The sequence below is a fragment of the Diadema antillarum genome, unplaced genomic scaffold (assembly GCF_040938485.1).
Source record: "Diadema antillarum isolate AM-2024a unplaced genomic scaffold, OU_Dant_1.0 seq00001474_RagTag, whole genome shotgun sequence".
Classification (NCBI taxonomy): domain Eukaryota; kingdom Metazoa; phylum Echinodermata; class Echinoidea; order Diadematoida; family Diadematidae; genus Diadema; species Diadema antillarum.
The window spans coordinates 1667-19526 of record NW_027272213.1 but is presented as its reverse complement, the minus strand read 5'-3'; the positions used below and the strand labels follow the sequence as shown (position 1 = coordinate 19526).

General features: G+C 41.2%; 1 protein-coding gene across 1 annotated transcript; it reads right to left on the bottom strand.

Moving 5' to 3' along the window:
* Positions 1-2267: 2267 nt before the first annotated feature.
* LOC139709832 (uncharacterized) lies at positions 2268-15634 on the bottom strand. Its single transcript, XM_071621793.1, has 16 exons — positions 15503-15634; positions 15082-15156; positions 14317-14489; positions 13640-13779; positions 12504-12699; positions 11432-11869; positions 10468-11062; positions 9786-9973; positions 9272-9408; positions 8269-8676; positions 7727-7877; positions 6999-7105; positions 6192-6281; positions 4563-4705; positions 3641-3802; positions 2268-2372 (listed from the first exon to the last, which is right to left on the bottom strand). The coding sequence occupies exons 1-16, from the start codon at positions 15632-15634 to the stop codon at positions 2268-2270; spliced, it is 3240 nt and encodes a 1079-aa protein (XP_071477894.1).
* Between the last annotated feature and the right edge of the window lie 2226 nt (positions 15635-17860).

Genomic DNA, 17860 nt, shown 5'->3' with positions numbered 1-17860 from the left:
CCAACAATGAAGTACATTGAGCTTTGGCATTCTTTATGGTGACTGAAAGATACCACATTGCAAGATAATTGTCAAGATAACCACCCATCAAAACTCTTCAGTTTTGTAAATTGTCTACGACATCTTGGCAGAATCTACAGTAAAGTTATTCCTAATTGCACATATCTAGTTCAAGGAGTCAATACTAAACCACAAATGAGATTTATTTACTGAAAAGGCTAAAAGTTTGTGTTTTTCCATACTCTTACAACAGAGACAAATGAATCAGCCAATTGAGACTTGAGAGTTCCATTTGAAATTGATATGCCTTTTGGTGCTTCACATACACACTTAACATTGAGATGTACTTGCTGGAACCTATGATGACATCACAAAGAGAAGTTCAGTAAACACTACAGATAATCTGAGCCAGACTCAACAGTGAGAAAAGGAGGCAACAGGAAATTAAAGACACAGAGAAAGGGATAGAGGAAAGGGAAAGAATTAGCAATGCACTCTGACAATGATTCAAGGATGGTGATAGAGTCAATGGTATAGAGATAGAAACAAACAAACAAACAAAGAAAACACAGTGGAATAATATGGCTATAGATGGGAAGGATGAAAGGAGAGAGGGGAGAGAGGAAGGGGAGAGGATAAGGGGAGGGGGAGAGGGAGAGGGAGGGGAAGGGGGAGGAGAAGGGGGGGGAAAGGGGGCGGGAAAGGGGGAGGGAAGGGGAGGGGAAGGGGAGAGGTAGAGGAGAGGGACGGGAGAGGGAGCGGAGAGGGAGGGAAGAGAGGAAAAAGTAGATGGAGGGGGAGGGGAGAGGGAGGGGAAGGGGAGGGGAATGGGAGGGGAGAGGGAGAGTGACTAGAAGGATAGAAGAAGGGAGAAGAGAGGGAGGGGAGGAGAAGGAAGGGGGATAGAGGAGAGGAGAGGGACAGATTTGAATTAAAGATGGTGTCTTGTGTTTGTGGGGTATAGACAGAACAACGATGAACATGAAAGAGAAGGAATATATTCTGAAGGTTTTGTTTTTAAGAGTAGTATACCAAGTTCAGATCATGAGGAGCAAAAGGCAAACAGGAGAAGGAGTGGTGTGAATGATGGATAAGACAAACAGGCTGCAGACAAGGGTATGGTACGATAGAAAGAAATGCTCTCTTAAACACGAACAAGACACAAAAGAACGAGGACAGGTGTAGCATTTTTTCCCAAAAAAACTATCAAAAGTAGGTCTAGCATTTGGTTACCAAAATCAGAATGTAACTTGACTAAAAACAAAAAAAAAATTAAACTTAAATTCTTTCAAAAAGTCGCTTGTGCGCACATGATTTCTCAGTCAACAACTCCATTGTACCATTGATAATTCATAATCCTTCGTTCTTTGTCGAATCACTTGGGTCTAGTTCTTTCAGTGAAGTTTTTACCAGAATATTGTAACAGAATGATCATTTTGTTGCCCAACAAGACATGAAACCATATAATTTGGTTGTCCCTTGCAAAGTGAGCATGCAAATTTGCAGAGCCCTAGAGTGCTGCATGAAGAGAGAAAAGACGCAAGAAAAACGCCCGTGATATTACATATACAAAGACAAAGGAGGAAAATGACGTAGGTCTACAGAGACACACACACCACAGCCTTATACTATATAAGCTGTTATTTTCGTGAGGTCTTATTTTTCGTGAATTTTGCAAATCAGAGACGAACGCAAATTTTAACAACACGCGAAAATGTCGCCATGCGCTAGGGTAATAGTGCATTTACAATAGCCTTGGTGTCAATTTGCGAAAACAACATCTCACAAAAATATCTGTGACCTCCTCATTCACGAAAAATAACAGCTCATACAGTAACAACGACCAGTGAATGGAAAGAGAGGGGAGAATGCGGTGGACATACAGACCGAGAAACGAGAGATAGGACGGACAGAGAAAGAGTAAAGGAAATACATGAGGAGTTTATTTGCAAAAGGGGCTAGATCCACTTTTAGTACTTTAGAGAAAAACTGGGTTGTTTGTGAGAATTTGTACACAAGTGTACGGAAAATCAAAATCTAATTTTGCTATAATTTCTATTCAAATGTTTGTCTGGATTTGAAATTTTCACTGTAATTAACTCAAATGGAATTCTGTGCAATAATGCTAATAGCTCAATTTTCATCAAAAATGGATCTAACCCTTTTTGCAAATGAGCTCTTCATATGAGGAAACATGTAAGAGAAGGCGGCCAAAAAAATGGGAGAGAATGCTTTGTCTACACATCAACAGTCTTTATGCTCTTTATCTACTTGTCTGATCCATTAATGTCGGTCCAGGGATTGGGTGCCGCCCCGTGACGAGGGGGCCCCCAGATGCCGCTCTGAAAGGGGTCAAAAGCTCGTGGAGTTGCCTGGATGAGAGGACAAAATAATAAAAGGAAATACAATGATGTTGAGGTTACAAACAATTTTCACTGGCACTAAAAAATTTGGAAATCACAAGTAAGTTAACATGTGCCTATTTATGAATATCTGTGTATATATTTGTTTGATGTCTTTTCATTATCACTGTACACAAGGTGAGGTTTGAACGTTGTAAAAAGACCGTTCACATGGTTGCCAACCTTGTTAACAGCAGTGCAGTATTCTAAAGGCTGAAAAAAGTACATTTGTGGTGGAAAAGCAGTATTTTCATCCTTTCTGTAATAGACATGTGTCAAAATATTATTTGATTTGGGAAAACAATATTTCCCATGAAACAGACGGTATTTTTGGCAAAAAAAAAACCCAACAAACAACAACAACAAAGAAAGACGTGAAGTACAAAATCCTGCAAAAAAAGTAACAGGGCCCTGTTTCATAAAGCTGTTTGTAAAGTTATGGATGACTTTACGAACGACTGGAATTTGAAGTGCCAAATAGGTGGGCCTATTTTTCTTTCTTTTACATTTTAACAAAGTGTGACTGTACGTCAATAGTTCATCTACCATGGGACAAAAGTACACTTTCAACTGAAAATGTCTGTTAACATTTTACACATTTTACACATTTACATTACTGTAAGAATAATCGTTATCATATGCAAATTTCAACTTTAGCTATATCGAAATCAGCGATGATTAGGAAACCCACGTAGCTTGCCATATTTAAGTCGTTCGTAAAGTCGTGCGTAACCTTACGAACAGCTTTATGAAACAGGGCCCAGATGGCATCTCTGAGTACAGTTGAACCTCTCGCATCCGGACAAGTCGGGACCGGGGCTCATCCGGATAAGGGATTTGGCCGGATACGGGAGACTCGATGCTCTATACATGTACATAATATACATACACATGTACAGTAGCCCATTGTAGTACCACATGTAGTAATGTGTATACTGCAACCTTTTCATTGTTACACTCAGTAACAGACCCCAAAATAGAGGTTCGTGTTTGCAAGAATGAAATCATTTTCTTTCATAAATTTTTGGGATTATTTACCTAAATAACTATTCAGAAATGAATCAAGTATATGCAATTCATGTGAGTTTGTGTAGGAGTTCTCAAAGAGTTGGGAATCCCCCTTTCCTCCCGTAATCATTTTTAAAAAAATCACGGCGAGATGGCGTCCGTATAATAGAGAGATCCGGATAACGGGAGGCCGGATAAGAGAGGTTCAACTGTATAAGGCCTTTTTTCACCTCTTGGTCTGAGCCGGAAAGAACTCCGCTCGTTTCCAGCAGGGAGCCGCCGCTGGTGTCGGACGGGCTGCTCCAGATGGAGTTGTCAAACAGGGTGGTGGGGCCGGATCCATGCCAGGAGTTGTCTCTCTGGGGCAAGGAACTCGACCACAGGTTGAAGTCCTGTGCATATAGTAAAAAAAAAAGAAAAAAAAGATGACTGACTTACTCCCTTTTATCATAAAACTAAATGCACACATACCGTGGAAAATGTCAGATGTGGAAGTTAGCATAGCAGGCACTGGAATGAGAGAGTTCCATTAATTCTGGCAATAAATACACTACTTGTTCAATAGGTACAAGGATGGGAGTAATGTTGATTTTTTCTTTTTTTGAAAAGTCATATCAATTATCATCTCCATCACCATCATTATTTTTATGATGGCTCATCAAGCCATTTTTGTCTTTCATAATAACTTTGTCACAGCTATGATATCAGTCTCAATCTTGTTGCATTGCATTCTACTTTTTGACATTTACTCTTGGCATTTGCCAGAAACAATGGAAAGCTTCACTACAATCACCACCATCATGACTATCATCATCATCATCACCAAAACCAACCTCACTACCCTCATTAAAATGCCAGCACTTTGAAAAAAAATCATCACCCTCCCATCATCATCATTGGCACTATCATCATCAATCACTATCATACCTATTTTAACCATCAAACCTCCATCACAGCTGCTTCCAAAGCTATCATCATCACCATCCGGTCAATTACTAACGAGCGGCACTGTCGAAAAACCTACCAAGGCAACAGCGTTACGTCTACCAATTTTCCCCAACCATTATTACCACCACCATCCTCCACGGAGTCATCACTACTATGTCACCCATCACCATCAACACAAAAGGTTTTCGGACACTGCCTGCCTACCGAGTGAGTGTGATGAGGAGAGCCGGTGTTGGTGGACCAGGCGGTCGCACTGGATGCTGGTGGACTGGTGGGATTGGTCTCCCACATGCTGCTCGCTATCGGGGCACGGCTCACCCCAAAGCCAAGCCAGTCAGTGCCTGGTGCTGGAAATACCAACAAATAAGTCAATGATTTTAGATATTTTCATGTAGATACCATTACCCCAAATCCAAGCTAGTCACTACCTGGTGCTGGAATCAACACAAAAAGGTCAAATTTTCTAGATACTTTCATGTAGATATCATTACCCCAAAACCCAGTCAGTCACTACCTGGCGCTGGAATCAGCACATACATAAACAGTTTTAGATACTTCATTGAATATACCATCACCTTCAGGCAGTCCCATTTACATGATGCAGTACCTCAGGGATATCAATATAGAGCATTTCAACTATATCATGTATCACTTTTTTTTTTTACACCCTCAACATCCCCCCCCCCCTCAAAAAAAAAGAAAATCAAAAAATCACAGTAGCTTCGTCTGACAAATTAGTCATGCACACATTAAAGGACAAGTTCACCTTCATATACATGTGGATTGAGTAAAGGCAACAATGTTAGTAGAACACATCAGTGAAAGTTTGGGGAAAATCCGACAATCCGTTCAAAAGTTATTAATTTTTAGAATATCTGTGCAATCACTGCTTGGGGAGAAGACTACTACAGTGTATGATGTCACATGCGTACAACGATATAAGAAAAATAAAAAGAGAATTTCACAAAACTTGACTTTTTGAATGAAGTGCACATTTCCTCGACTTGTTACTGACTTATGTTAGGGGTAATATTATTCCCCCTGACTTCTGAAAGAGAGAAGTCGAGTGCTCTTTTATTATGTGAGAAAAGTGAGAATATCTTGAATTTTCTTTATACTTTCTTTATATAGTTGTACTCATATGACATCACAAGCTATAGTAGTCTTCTCATCCAGCCATGACTGAGCAGAAACTTCAAAAATTCATAACTTTTGAACGGATTGTCCGATTTTCCTCAAACTCTCATTGATGTGTTCCACTAATATTGCTGCATTCACTCAACCCACATGTCTATGAAGGTGAACTTGTCCTTTAATATCATTCTGAACAAAGCAAAAACAATTCCATTTACAGTAAATCATAGAATTGTGTCATTTACCTTACTTTGTAAGTCTCTCTCTTTCTGGTAAACTTTACAATACATGGATATCCACTTTACAAAAACAATAATACCAAAAAATAAGACCAAAAAATGAGGCAGTTTCATGGATGAGAATTTGCATTTCTCTCAGAGATGTGTGTTTACTGTTGAGAATATTTGACATCAGTTTGTACGAAATCACCAACCTTACATAGCTGTCAATCACAAAATTTTACTAGAAAATTGCTGTTCAAATGACAGAGTATTTTACCAGTTTGATTATCATAACAATCTGAAAATAAGCAAAATTGTACAAAGTGCACCCTAAACCAAGAGAAAATATTACTAGAGCATAATATAAAGAAGATGCACAAAAAACAAGAACACAACGGATGATTTACAGAAAGACATGTGCAAGGGGGTTCCCATTTGAGAGAGTAAAATGGCACGAGCCCTTGCAAATAGCATTTACCTTGGCTGGATGGGGGTGGGGGCAGTCCAGGGGGTGCAGACACGGAGGTGGTGGGGTGGGGCATCCAAAGGGAGGATGTCATGGGGTCTCCTGCATGGCAAAAGAACGTAAAAAAAATACTGGCTATTGGGTCTTCTAACAGGCCGACTATCTTCATTGTTCCCAGGTCTGCCAACATTCCCACATCCAAATCAGGGAGATTCCACACAGCAATGTGTGTTACATGCACTTCAGTGGGTGAAAATAATTCCCAAATCAAGGAGATTTTAACATCCTCTTATTCAGACATGAACAGATTTTGACATTTTCAGGGAGACTCCTGCAGAATCAGGGAGACTCCTGCAGAATCAGGGAGACATGGTAACTCTGTGTTCCACAAGCCCGACTCTTTCTAACTGGTCCTATCATCCCGTGGAATATGGGAACATTTCAAAGTGTGTGCTCCTCATTCATGTTTGACATTACACAATATTGAGTCCAAACCAAACATGTGAATTGGTTAATAAAGGCTTCCTTTTACACCAGGCTCATCAGCATTTCATTGGAGGATTCTACTAAGATTACTTCACTGTAAAGATCTGGGCTCTAACTCCGACCACACAACAAAGAGATTTGTGTAGTTCATCTAACATAAATCTCAAGTAACTGTGGTAGTCCAAAATACATAAACATAAACACAATACCAAACCGTCTGATTACCATCTATTCTCATCATTCAGTGTCAGCCATGAAAACGATGTCTTCTACGCATCACACATTCCATTCACAAATCACTTTACAATGGGTGTACTTATTCCCCATACTTACCTCCACCAAATGGGAAATGTGACGCATTCGGCATGGTTCGTTTCTTGGCCTTGGGCAGTCCCGAACCTTGGTCCAGCTTGCTGATGCCAGATCCAAAGAAACTGGGACTGAATTCAGGGGAGAACCAGAAGGAGAAAGTTTATGATAGGTCTAGAAAAACATTTTCCTTGTTTCTATGTGTACAAGCAGGCTATGGCTGCAAAATCAACAACTGAAGTATACAATGAAAGAGATAGTAATTTACTCATATCCCATTATTGAGAATATATACATTTTGTATATCGAGCATTGTCACTAGTCGAATGAAAGAAGGTACATCCTGAAGACTGTACACAGCAGTCACACCCTTCTGATTCTCCACAAAAACATAATTTTCTTGGTACAAACACTGCAACCTTCATCTGTGCTACACACTCCTGCACCTTACATATTTCCAGTATTTCTGGGCAAAAGCAATCTTTGACCTAATACTCATGTAATCGCATCGTAGAGAAGGCATCAATCTAGCGACCAATCTGCTAACGGGTAACAACATCCATCCATAGCTAGACAGTCAGCATGTCTCTCAACAACATTTTTGGCACATTGAACACTTTCACTGTAATACCTGCAGTTTGAATGAAGTCATCTCCACTACATTTTGCGATGAAAACACACACCCTTCCTCCCCCAATCCTGTCCCTACCTACTGGCAAGCACACATGTAAAAGAGATAAGTTTGCTCTTACCTGGCAGGTCCGGCAGATGATCCACTGTTGGTGTCTGAGCTGCTGCCGCTAGCCTCCACTCCCGTCGGCCCCCAGAGAGAGGGCCGGTTGGGCAGCACGGCGGAGCGCAGCTTGCCACTCTTGGTCTGGCTCTGTTTGGTGCCAATGGTCCCTGATAAATGCAGCAAAATATATGAGCAGAGAGTGAACTAAGAGTTAGAAACGCAATCTTGACAGCATAAATGGGCTCCACATGATGAAAGTACATACACATTGATTCAACAGTTTTTTCTTTTTGTAGGCATTAAATCACATGCTTCAGATATCTATGGAAAACAAACAAAAGAAAACATGAATAACCAGACAATGATCAATTCTAGTAACAATCACAGGAGGACTGACGAATAACAAAATACTAATTGTGGGTCATTGACATTACAACATGCCTTGGATATCTGCAGCTTTCAGTGTTGATCTCGCAGAAATGTTCATATACGAGTAAACTGCAAACAAACATTGAAACTGAAAGCAAAATAGTTGGGAGTTGCATCAGAAAGTCTTACCAGGGTGAGACACACTCTCGCCAACAGTACTGAACGCAGACTTCTCAGGCGCCGACAGCTGTTTTGCCAATTTGGGCTTGACAGCGTTGTTGACTGTGGCGAGAGTAGCCGGTGGAGTCACTGGGACGTTGGTTGTCACGGCAGGCGAAGATTCCCCTTCCCCAATGACCGAGCCCGACACCGCACTGCTGTAGCTGATGGGCCGCGTGCTGGCGCTGCCGACAGGGCCAGAGCGCAGGGAGGCGGCCTGACCGGCAGCTGCCGAGGGTTGCTGGGTCTGGGCCGTGGGGCGTTGGTGGGCGGGGCCAGATGGGATGGGCTTGGCCTGGTCCCACAGTGGGAGGGGCGAGTCCTTGTCAGGTTCGCTGCTCGTAGTGCTGGTAGCATCGCTGTCTGGCTGCTTAACAACTGCAATGATCAATGAGCAAAGCAATGGTAACTCTTTTCTGCTCCTGCCACTTAGTGTATCACCAAAATGACATGGCAAATAAAGTGATTACTGTATAAAAGAAAGAAAAAAAAACATTTGCAGGAGTATTTTTTTTTTTTTTTGCGCTCAGCCAAGATGAATTTTGCTTACTTTTAATTTTGGGGACTCAAAATATTAAGTAGCATTACATATAACAAGCAAAAAAAAAAAAAGGTGTGCTTTTGTTTTTGAAAATAGTTTCAAGAGGCACAAAATATGCTAAGTATGCACGTTTACAGTAATACATAATGTGTTACACGGAGATAAAAAACACTGATTTGCAAGGAGGTATCCACAAGGAATTCGATTGCAGAGCTCACTGAACCAGGTTGCCTCCATTTTGTCAGGCAGTCACTCCATTCTCCAACAGCAATAGATGGAGAAATGTGTACATGCACATTGCATTTATGTCACGATCAAAGTTGATATTTTCGCATGTATAAAATTTGCAATAACAAAAAAATCCCGAAAAGTATAATGGTGTATACAGTGGGTAGAAATACTGCTGTTGAGGGCTAGAGAAACCAGGCTTACCCTTTGGCGTTTTCATGTGCTTCTTGGTGGCCTTAACAATCTTGGCTGCGATAGAATGTGGCGAGGTTGGCTCTTTCTCGTTGTTGTCATGGCGACGACCTCTCTCCAAGGGTGTACTGTATGGTAGCTCGTAAGTGCTGCAACGTCAAAAGAAAACAAGAATATTTTCATTGGTTGCTTTTCAAGTAGTGACATTACCACAACTCTCATTCCAGAAGAAGTGGCCTTAAGTGGAAGCAACAGTATGTACATCACAAAGTACAGTGTGCTGCATAACAATGCATGGAAAAACTACATCCAATTAATGTTATCCTTAAGTTTCCAGATATGAAGCCGAAACGGAACATTCACACAAGATTTGAAAATCTCAGTCCTTTTACGAAAGAGACAGCTATCTACGTTCACTCACTTCAAAAAATGGGTGGCTATATAAGTTACATGGAATCAATGAATGTTTGTCTTTCCCATGACTGCCATCTGTCACTAAATATCTTAACAATCTGCTTGTCCTAACCTTGGTCTGCAGACGTCGCCGTTGAAGGGTGACTTGGAACCGGTCTTGGAGGAGCTCTTGCGCACCTTGCTCTTGCTCTTCACGTTGTGGAACCGCTGGGATGGGAGGCGCTGTGTCTCGGTCTCCTGGTCCTCTACCGGGGCCGTGGACACGCCCGACTCACTCAGGCTGGCGTCGTCGTCAACATACTGCAAGACAACGCAGGTAACCAGCATTTGATGAGGCTCACCTCCATATTATCACATCAGTTAAAACTATTAAGTTGTCTTTGTCGAAGACATCATGACTTTTTTTCTCAACTGACTCTTGTTACTTTTAAATGACTTGATCTCACACAAATTTGAGAACTGTTTTTCAGCAATAACTTACCACAGTAACTTATGCTGAAAAAAATGTTTTCAGCATCACACTTACGATAGTCTCAGTTTCTACTTTTCACAGAATTTCACTACAAATCAGTCGTTCCTTCCAATTCAGTTCTGTTCTTGTTTGAGCTGACACATACACATGTAAATGAGTCTGCTGCCTTTCCGAATCTATCTATCGTTTAAAATGGCAGTAGACGCGCTCCGTTAACATGAGATATCAAATGTGCTTTCAAGCACGCAGACATTAGACTTTTAACATTTGTAAGGATGATTGGTTAGAGCAGAAGTTAAAATAGGGGGAAAGTTGGGCTTACTTGTCTGTTGCTCTTCTCTGAATACTCTGACTCTGCGTTGGATTCTTCGGTTGTCGTTGATGATATTTCGTCCCTGTCAAGGTCCTTGACCTCTGACCTATGGACTTTGTGTCTCTCGGTGTCATCTCTCCCCGCTGTGTACTCTCTTGACTTGGCTCTGCCGCGGGTGTTGAGCTTTCGGTAAGAAGTGTCGTAGTCTGTTGGCATGCTGGCATGACTCTCATCCACCAATTCGCTGCTCACTACTCTACCATTGCTATATTCACTATGTTTGCTGTGTGACACCGACTCCAAGTTATTCTCAAAGTCGGGCGGGAGGGTTCGCTTGCTGCGCGCCCCTTTCCGGTCGTGCGACGAGTATGTTGCTTGACCGGCAGTCGACCTGCTGCCTAATTTTTGGGGCAGCGAGGCGGTAGTACTGCTAATATTGTTGATTTTCTCTCTGTCCATGGACCCTTGCCGCTCAAGTTGTCGGGCATTATTGGCTACTGAACTGGCTGCTGATCGGGACTTGGACCCCGACCGGCTGCTTGAAAATATGTTCAGTTTTTCACCGATACCCGACAAACCAATAGCAGACAGAAGGCTTGTTGCTCTGGAAAGAAATAAAGGACAAAATGGAATCACATTCACTTTAAGGTTCACATTTCTCAGCAATCAATTACATTTTCATATTTTTGAAGTCAAGACAGAATAGAAGGAAGGAAAACACACATCAATTTTCACTAGACATCTCGAGACAAAATAAAAATGCATAATATACAACTGAATATTCATGACTTAAGAATTAAATCACAAATTCATTTAAACTCCAAGAAGTTAAGACAAATTAGGTGTTCAAATGACTGTTGGAAACCCACAGAAGTGTGCCATAGGATCTAAGATCAGCTATCACCATAGTGAACTAGACCAGCTATCACCATTGTGACCTAGACCAGCTAACATAGTGAGCAGCATGGCTTACCTTGACTTTTTGTTTGACGATGCTGTTCCTCCTCCCCCATCACCCCCTCTGTCACCTCCACCCCCTGTGGATGCTGTCGTCGACGACGGCTGCGACATCTTCAACCCCGCGATGTTCCTCAGGTCGAACGGCTTGATGGTTTCGAGCTCCGCCCGGTCCTCCTCCGACAGCTTGGCCCGGGAGGCGCCGCTGGGCTCCAGGTAGCGCACCATCTCCAGGTAGGAGACGGCAACGATGACGAGGAAGAGCAGCGTCATGAGGCAGACCGAGAGCAGGTGGAGGGGGATCTCCCAGTGGGGGCGGGGGAGGGCGGCCGTGCAAGGGGCCAGCATGTTTGGCGGCAGGGTGGCTATCAGCGTGAAGGAGAGCGTCTCGCCGGTGAACGCCACCACCTCCAGCTCGCGGGTCACACGGTTCAGGGTGAAGTCGGGTGTAAACCTGCCATGATAGATACAAGGAGAGCATTTGTTTCATTTTATTTTCCTAAAGGGCTTGTTAGAAAAGCACTGGACATCATATTACCATGATCCCCTTGGGTCTATTGGTACAACTTCTGCCACTACATTGATTAGCACAGACTAGGATACCACTTAGATATTACTTGGATACCACTTGCCCGAGTCCTGGTTGGCTCAGGAATGTCTAACAGGGAGTTAAAATAAGTGATGCACAGTGATAGGCCACAAAGCCTATCTCAGAATCGGGACAGAGGGTGTTCATCATTTTAACCCGCAACTGCACTCACAGATTGGGGGAGGGGGAGGGGTGTTGAAGCGATGAAGTGGAAAAATTGAAAAAAAAAATCAAACAAAATTGTTCCAAATTTACCAAGATAGTACACAGTCTTCCCTACACAGTCTTCCTTATTCTCACAGTGCACTCCCATTATAACCAACACAGTCAAGACAAAATTTTGCTTACAACAAAGTGACAATTCAGGTCCCAAAACTAATACGTCTTTAAACACAAAGAGCATCGGGCTATAACAAAATGTCGATATTATGAAAGAAAATGCCGGTCCAGAAGACTTAATCTATTATGAGAGCTGCCTGATTTGAATATTAAGACTCACGCTATATCCAGCCTCCTGGTCTCATTGGGCAGGATCTCCATGGCACGACACTGCAGCACCCTGAAGCCGAAGCCCTCGCACAGTCTCCCGTTAATCAGGAAGGTGTCAATGGACAGCGGTAGCTGGCCGGTGTTCTTCATGTTAAAGGTACGCTTCACGGTGAAGTTGGGAGGGCTCCTCGCCTTGGGAGATGTTTCTGATTTTGATTGAAGACAAGCAACAACACAAATGAGTTTCACTAGAATTTTTTTTTTCCCATTAAAAAAGATTGGAGAGGGCTCTCATCAAATTGAACATTAACTCACTAAATGTATCTCTCTAGAGTAATGCAAACAATCTACTATCACGCTTATCCCGTTTGAGTTCAAGACTGTTTAAAACAAAGGCTCAATAAAAGTCCTACATATCAATGCAGACAATCTACTACCAAACTGAACTAATCAAGAAGATTTGAGCTTTGTAACATTTTGATGCCACCAATTATTTTCCATGAGAGGGTAGCAAGTCCCATGCAGTTTGTTCTACATTTTCCACATAATGTTAACAGACTACTGTTGATGGTCTCATCATACGGTCTTTATCAATCTGTGATGTGCCCAGCCACTCAGCTGTATCACGTTGTGCTCCTGCCTCAATACTCTGACAATTCCTCCATACTTTACTTGCTTATAACTTCGCCAGCACACTCGGGCCTAACAATGTGCCTCACTCCCATGTGAAGGTCACAGTGGCACAATGGGGATCAAGTGGATTAGCTCCATTCACTAGCAGTTAGTTTCCACACATCTGTATTAATCAGCAAAGAAAGCACTTTGGCAGACATGTCAATCACAGAACAACGCAAAGTACCAGTTTAATCAGTATACTGATCATTTTTTAATCGGTTTTATGACCATGAATTTGGTGATTATGAGGCTTTTAGTGAGTTTAATGCAAACTTCAGTTTTCATTTTTCCTGTGTGAGAGAGAATTCATGTTTATAAAATTCATTTCTTTTATATATCAAGTTTTATCAAGAAGGACAAATCATCAGTGCCATGGTATGAACGAATATCATCACATCCATCCTCATTAAACCACATTAATGTTTTTCACACAGCAGCATCACAATATTTGCAGTGAAATGAGGAACTTACTATTGCAATCAACAAGATGGCTACTCTTGAGCTCAAAGAGGAGGTTGCTGTTCACCCCTGGGCGCTTGCTGTTCAGGCGTAGCTCCCCTGCCCCGCCCTGGCCTTGCACTGCCACTGCATCCAAGACCGTCAGGTTGTTCCTATGGAAACCGTAACAGTTGGTTTGTTTTTTTTTCTTCTTTCATCACTGATATACTGCAAGCTACTGATGTACTCCCAGTAAATTCTTTAAAACTCACAAGTATGAGGAACAGAGATGGGGGGGGGGGGGAAGTCTCGTAAGAAAGAAGCACACACAGAATTTCTATCAGTTCCTTTTTGTTGTTTCCTTTAAAACATAAAAATGTGACAAAAATGGGTGTATTGACAATGCAGAATATCTTATTCCCATTTTGTATTTACAAAAATCAAAATGTATAGACAAAGCTATAAAATATAACTGCTACGAATTTCATGAGTGATAGTGATTATTACAATTTCAGCGATATAAAATGAAAGTGGTTTTGCTGTTGCCTGAGAGATATTGTAGCTCCTAATGCTGTCCCTAAATGACAAACCTGTTTCTCATTAGCCAAGTGATAATCAATAGAGCGTCAACTTTAGTTAGGAGTCATTAGGTTTGTTTCTATGGGGAAAAGACAGCATCTGAAATTACTTCAAAAGGGGGCGCTTCTAACCTGATGAGGATGAGGGAATATCTCTCTCTCGTGTCCGTTGGTCTGAAGCCAATGTGCACGGTGACATTCTGGCGTGGCTTGAGGGCCACCACGGTAGCATCGGCACTCGGCGTCACGCCAGTGGCGCTCTCCACCGCCTCTCTGTGAGACTTCAGGCATTTTCCTGGTGACGACTGCACAACAAAAACAAATGGAGGTATGATAGGACACGACATTTACGGGACTCTCTTTTCTAACTACTCATCAGTTTCTATGCTCTGGTAAGGAGAGGTGCAACACCAATGCAGGTCTTGAGATGTCAGTTACAGAGACGTTACCCCTGCATTCAGGCTAACTGACCTTTAAGATTGTGGCTACGAACAAGAGGTATCTAATCACTGCTATCAACATCATCATGTCATGCATACAAATCTATTTTAGATCTATACTTTTACTGATAAATAACATCAAAGGAAGCATTGTAAGCTACATGGGGAGAAAAATGTCAAACGTCTGATTGCATGGTTCTCTTTATAGAATCTTGAAATGTTTTGGTCTTTAATGTGATACACAATAACATCAGTTGGGATGTTTTTCTAAGATTCAGCAAACAACAGTGAGGCACACATTCATTTTTACTACATACTTCAAGAGTTACAAATTAGAGAACAACGAACTAAAATCATTATGTTCTGCTGGACAGCACCAACATCAGAGACTGGTGACAGTGGTTCACATGATTCAAACACGCTCCAATTCTGTGTATTTTTAATTCTTTGGACTCACCTTATCTTTAACATCTGCTAAAAAGAACACACTAGGATCGTCTATTTCGATGAACTCGGGATCCATCTGCTCATGCTGGTAGGTTGAAATGCAGTTAAGAGAAATGGGAAGGATAAAAAGAAATAATAATTTAGCAACCTACAAGACATACAATGTGGTCTAATGTCAAAAAGCATTCAAACTTTTCACATCTAGCAGCTTTTCTCAATCACATGCATTCTCATCCAGAAGACAAAAGAATTATAGTCAATTGTACTGATTTCACATACTTGCATCCTACTCGTACTAGTTTTAAAATGCATGAGGTAGTGTCGCTTAAATAATGTGTAAAAAAAAACAAACAAAATAATGCCACATCAGAGAAATTTCCATTGCTTACAAATAACAATGTCTTCTTTCCAAATGTAACACCAAAACCCACCCCATGTCGGTTTGATTTTGACGAACCTCCCTGGCTCCAGTGCAGGGGCGTGCGGCTGCCCTCCGCTCTGGACTGCTTTTCAAGGCATGTGCTACAGGTAACAGTGATTCCGGGGTTATATCTAAGATACATATTCTTTGTCCTTTTGTAGGCCCTAAGTGCTATGGTTGTGGGTCCCTCTTTATCTCAGAGGCCTCTCTTTTCCAGCAATTTTGTGAATAATGTCACAACTTTTGACATAATCTTTGACAACAATGACACGTTGAAAGATATTATTCAGGCTCAGATGTGAGTTTCTTCAGTTTGTCTCCCTCTACCAATTAAACTTGTTAAGATCACAACTGCTGATCTGTAAATTAACAACATTTCGGAAATTGGAACTGGGGGACTCGAACCTGTCAGCTATCATGCTTTCAGGGCAGCGACACTACCACCAGGCTGCGAGTCCAAGTTACTGGTTCCTTTTTTCCGACATGTTTATCCACTTTACAAAGTTATAATTTATTTCGACCACTTCTTTTTTTTATCGCAATATGATTACTATAAAGTTCCTCAACTATAGTCTTTTCACGTACAATGTTCTGTTTACCCTATTCTATGTTATCAAAGGAAATGAAATGTATTATGTTTTGTCGAAATGTGAAATAACCCTTGAAATTGAAAATTGAAATTTGTTTAGAATCACAAATGAAAAAAAAACACGTCAAAGGCATAGAAAGACAAGACATTTAGGTGGGTCAGATGCAGACCTCCCATTCTTTCTGACTGAAAAATATGGATGATTTGGTTCAAAAGTAGGAAAGAAAGAGCAGTTTCCAGAGGAGTGTGTAGTAAAATTATCAAGAAAAATAGAAACTCCTGTTGAAACAAGAGCTGGGAATGGTCAAAATTCAAATATTCTTTCCTACCATAAGTCAACATGGTTGAGAGGTCTTCATATTATATCCTTTATGTGCAATAGAGTCCTATAAAGAGAGTTTCGGGATAACACTTCGTGGTATGGACCTTCTAGGAACTGAAAAGAAGAATAACATGACAGTTAAGTGGAGAATGGAAAAGAATGTGTAATCCTGTACTAAAAAGAAAAAAAAAAATCATTGTTACGATTACAATGAAATGACAAAAGGGACAATTGAGAGATGTAGTGAAGATAAATGAGTGGACAGTTGAAGATGGGTATTTATTGGTTTTTGGTTGTGATTAGTTCCAAGTAGAACTAGTGTATACTGTTTATCCAGTAGAGTGTACATTTCACCACAACAAGCTTCCTAATCACAACAACCTGCAAGTTACATGGCTAGCTGTAGATGCAGGAAGTACCTGTGGATCACCAGCTCGAGACGAGAGGCTGGGTGGGTGGGGGGTATATCGCTGACGTTAAACCGTCCAAACCCTCAAACTTTGCATTTTACTGAGTTTGTGCATATTTGCTGGAGCTTACCAGGGAAACATTTCCAATGTTGGAGAGGCAGAACATTGTGTGTTCATAACTTTATTTAGAAAGGTGACAATTATCTCAGGATTTGGTGGGTTAACAACTTAAATTGAGATGATGTGGAAAAGTGTATCACATCATCTTTATCAACCTCTCACCACACAATGGGTCTCGGAGTAACGACGTCAACACCATATCATGCATCGTATATTGCACCTTAACTGATTTTAAACATTAACCTCTCCAGACTTTATTCAATAAATCATTTTCGTAGCATACTAGAATTCCACGCATACCTATTCTAGTTAATGTGTATCCCTAAAACAAGAAAGGTTGTCAGGGGCTTGACAAACTAATGAAACAAATTACGCTTTGGAAGGTTATCGAAATTCATTGGGTATTCACAATACGGGATGTGAAATTGATTTTGTTAATTTTGTTTTGTTTTGTTTTTTTACTCATAGGTCCTCAGAAGAAGAAGAAAGAACACCTATGAATTTGAATACAATACATAGAGACAGTCCCAACCTTTTGCTTGACTCACAGTTTATTACAAATCATTAGAAATGTGATGCAGTAATTTTTCTATACAGCAAATACTCATGTACAAACTTTTGTTTTTAATTACTACATGATGATATCAAAATGATGAAAAAAAAAAAAAAACCCGTTATTGATGCAGGTACTTTTCAGTAGCAAGTGTGACGTGGGATGAGGCCGAAAGACAGTGCCAGTCATTTACGAAACCATGCTGGGACGAGGGCGCCACCACCGGTCAGCTAGGTCACCTTGTGTCCATTCACTCCAGGAGGAGATGGATTTCCTCATCACTCTCTTCGACTCCATACGAAACAAACGGGTATGTATAATCAATGAGATTCAACAGATAGAGTGACAACAATAATTATTCCCGTTGTGCTCTA

Coding starts and splice junctions, on each gene's coding strand:
- LOC139709832 (XM_071621793.1), bottom strand. CDS start 15,634: ATGTATCTTAGATATAACCCCGGAATCACTGTTACCTGTAGCACATGC. Junction 12,700..13,639: donor CCATCTTGTTGATTGCAATA/GTAAGTTCCTCA, acceptor AATCAAAATCAG/AAACATCTCCCAAGGCGAGG. Junction 6,282..6,998: donor ACATTTCCCATTTGGTGGAG/GTAAGTATGGGG, acceptor TTTGCCATGCAG/GAGACCCCATGACATCCTCC.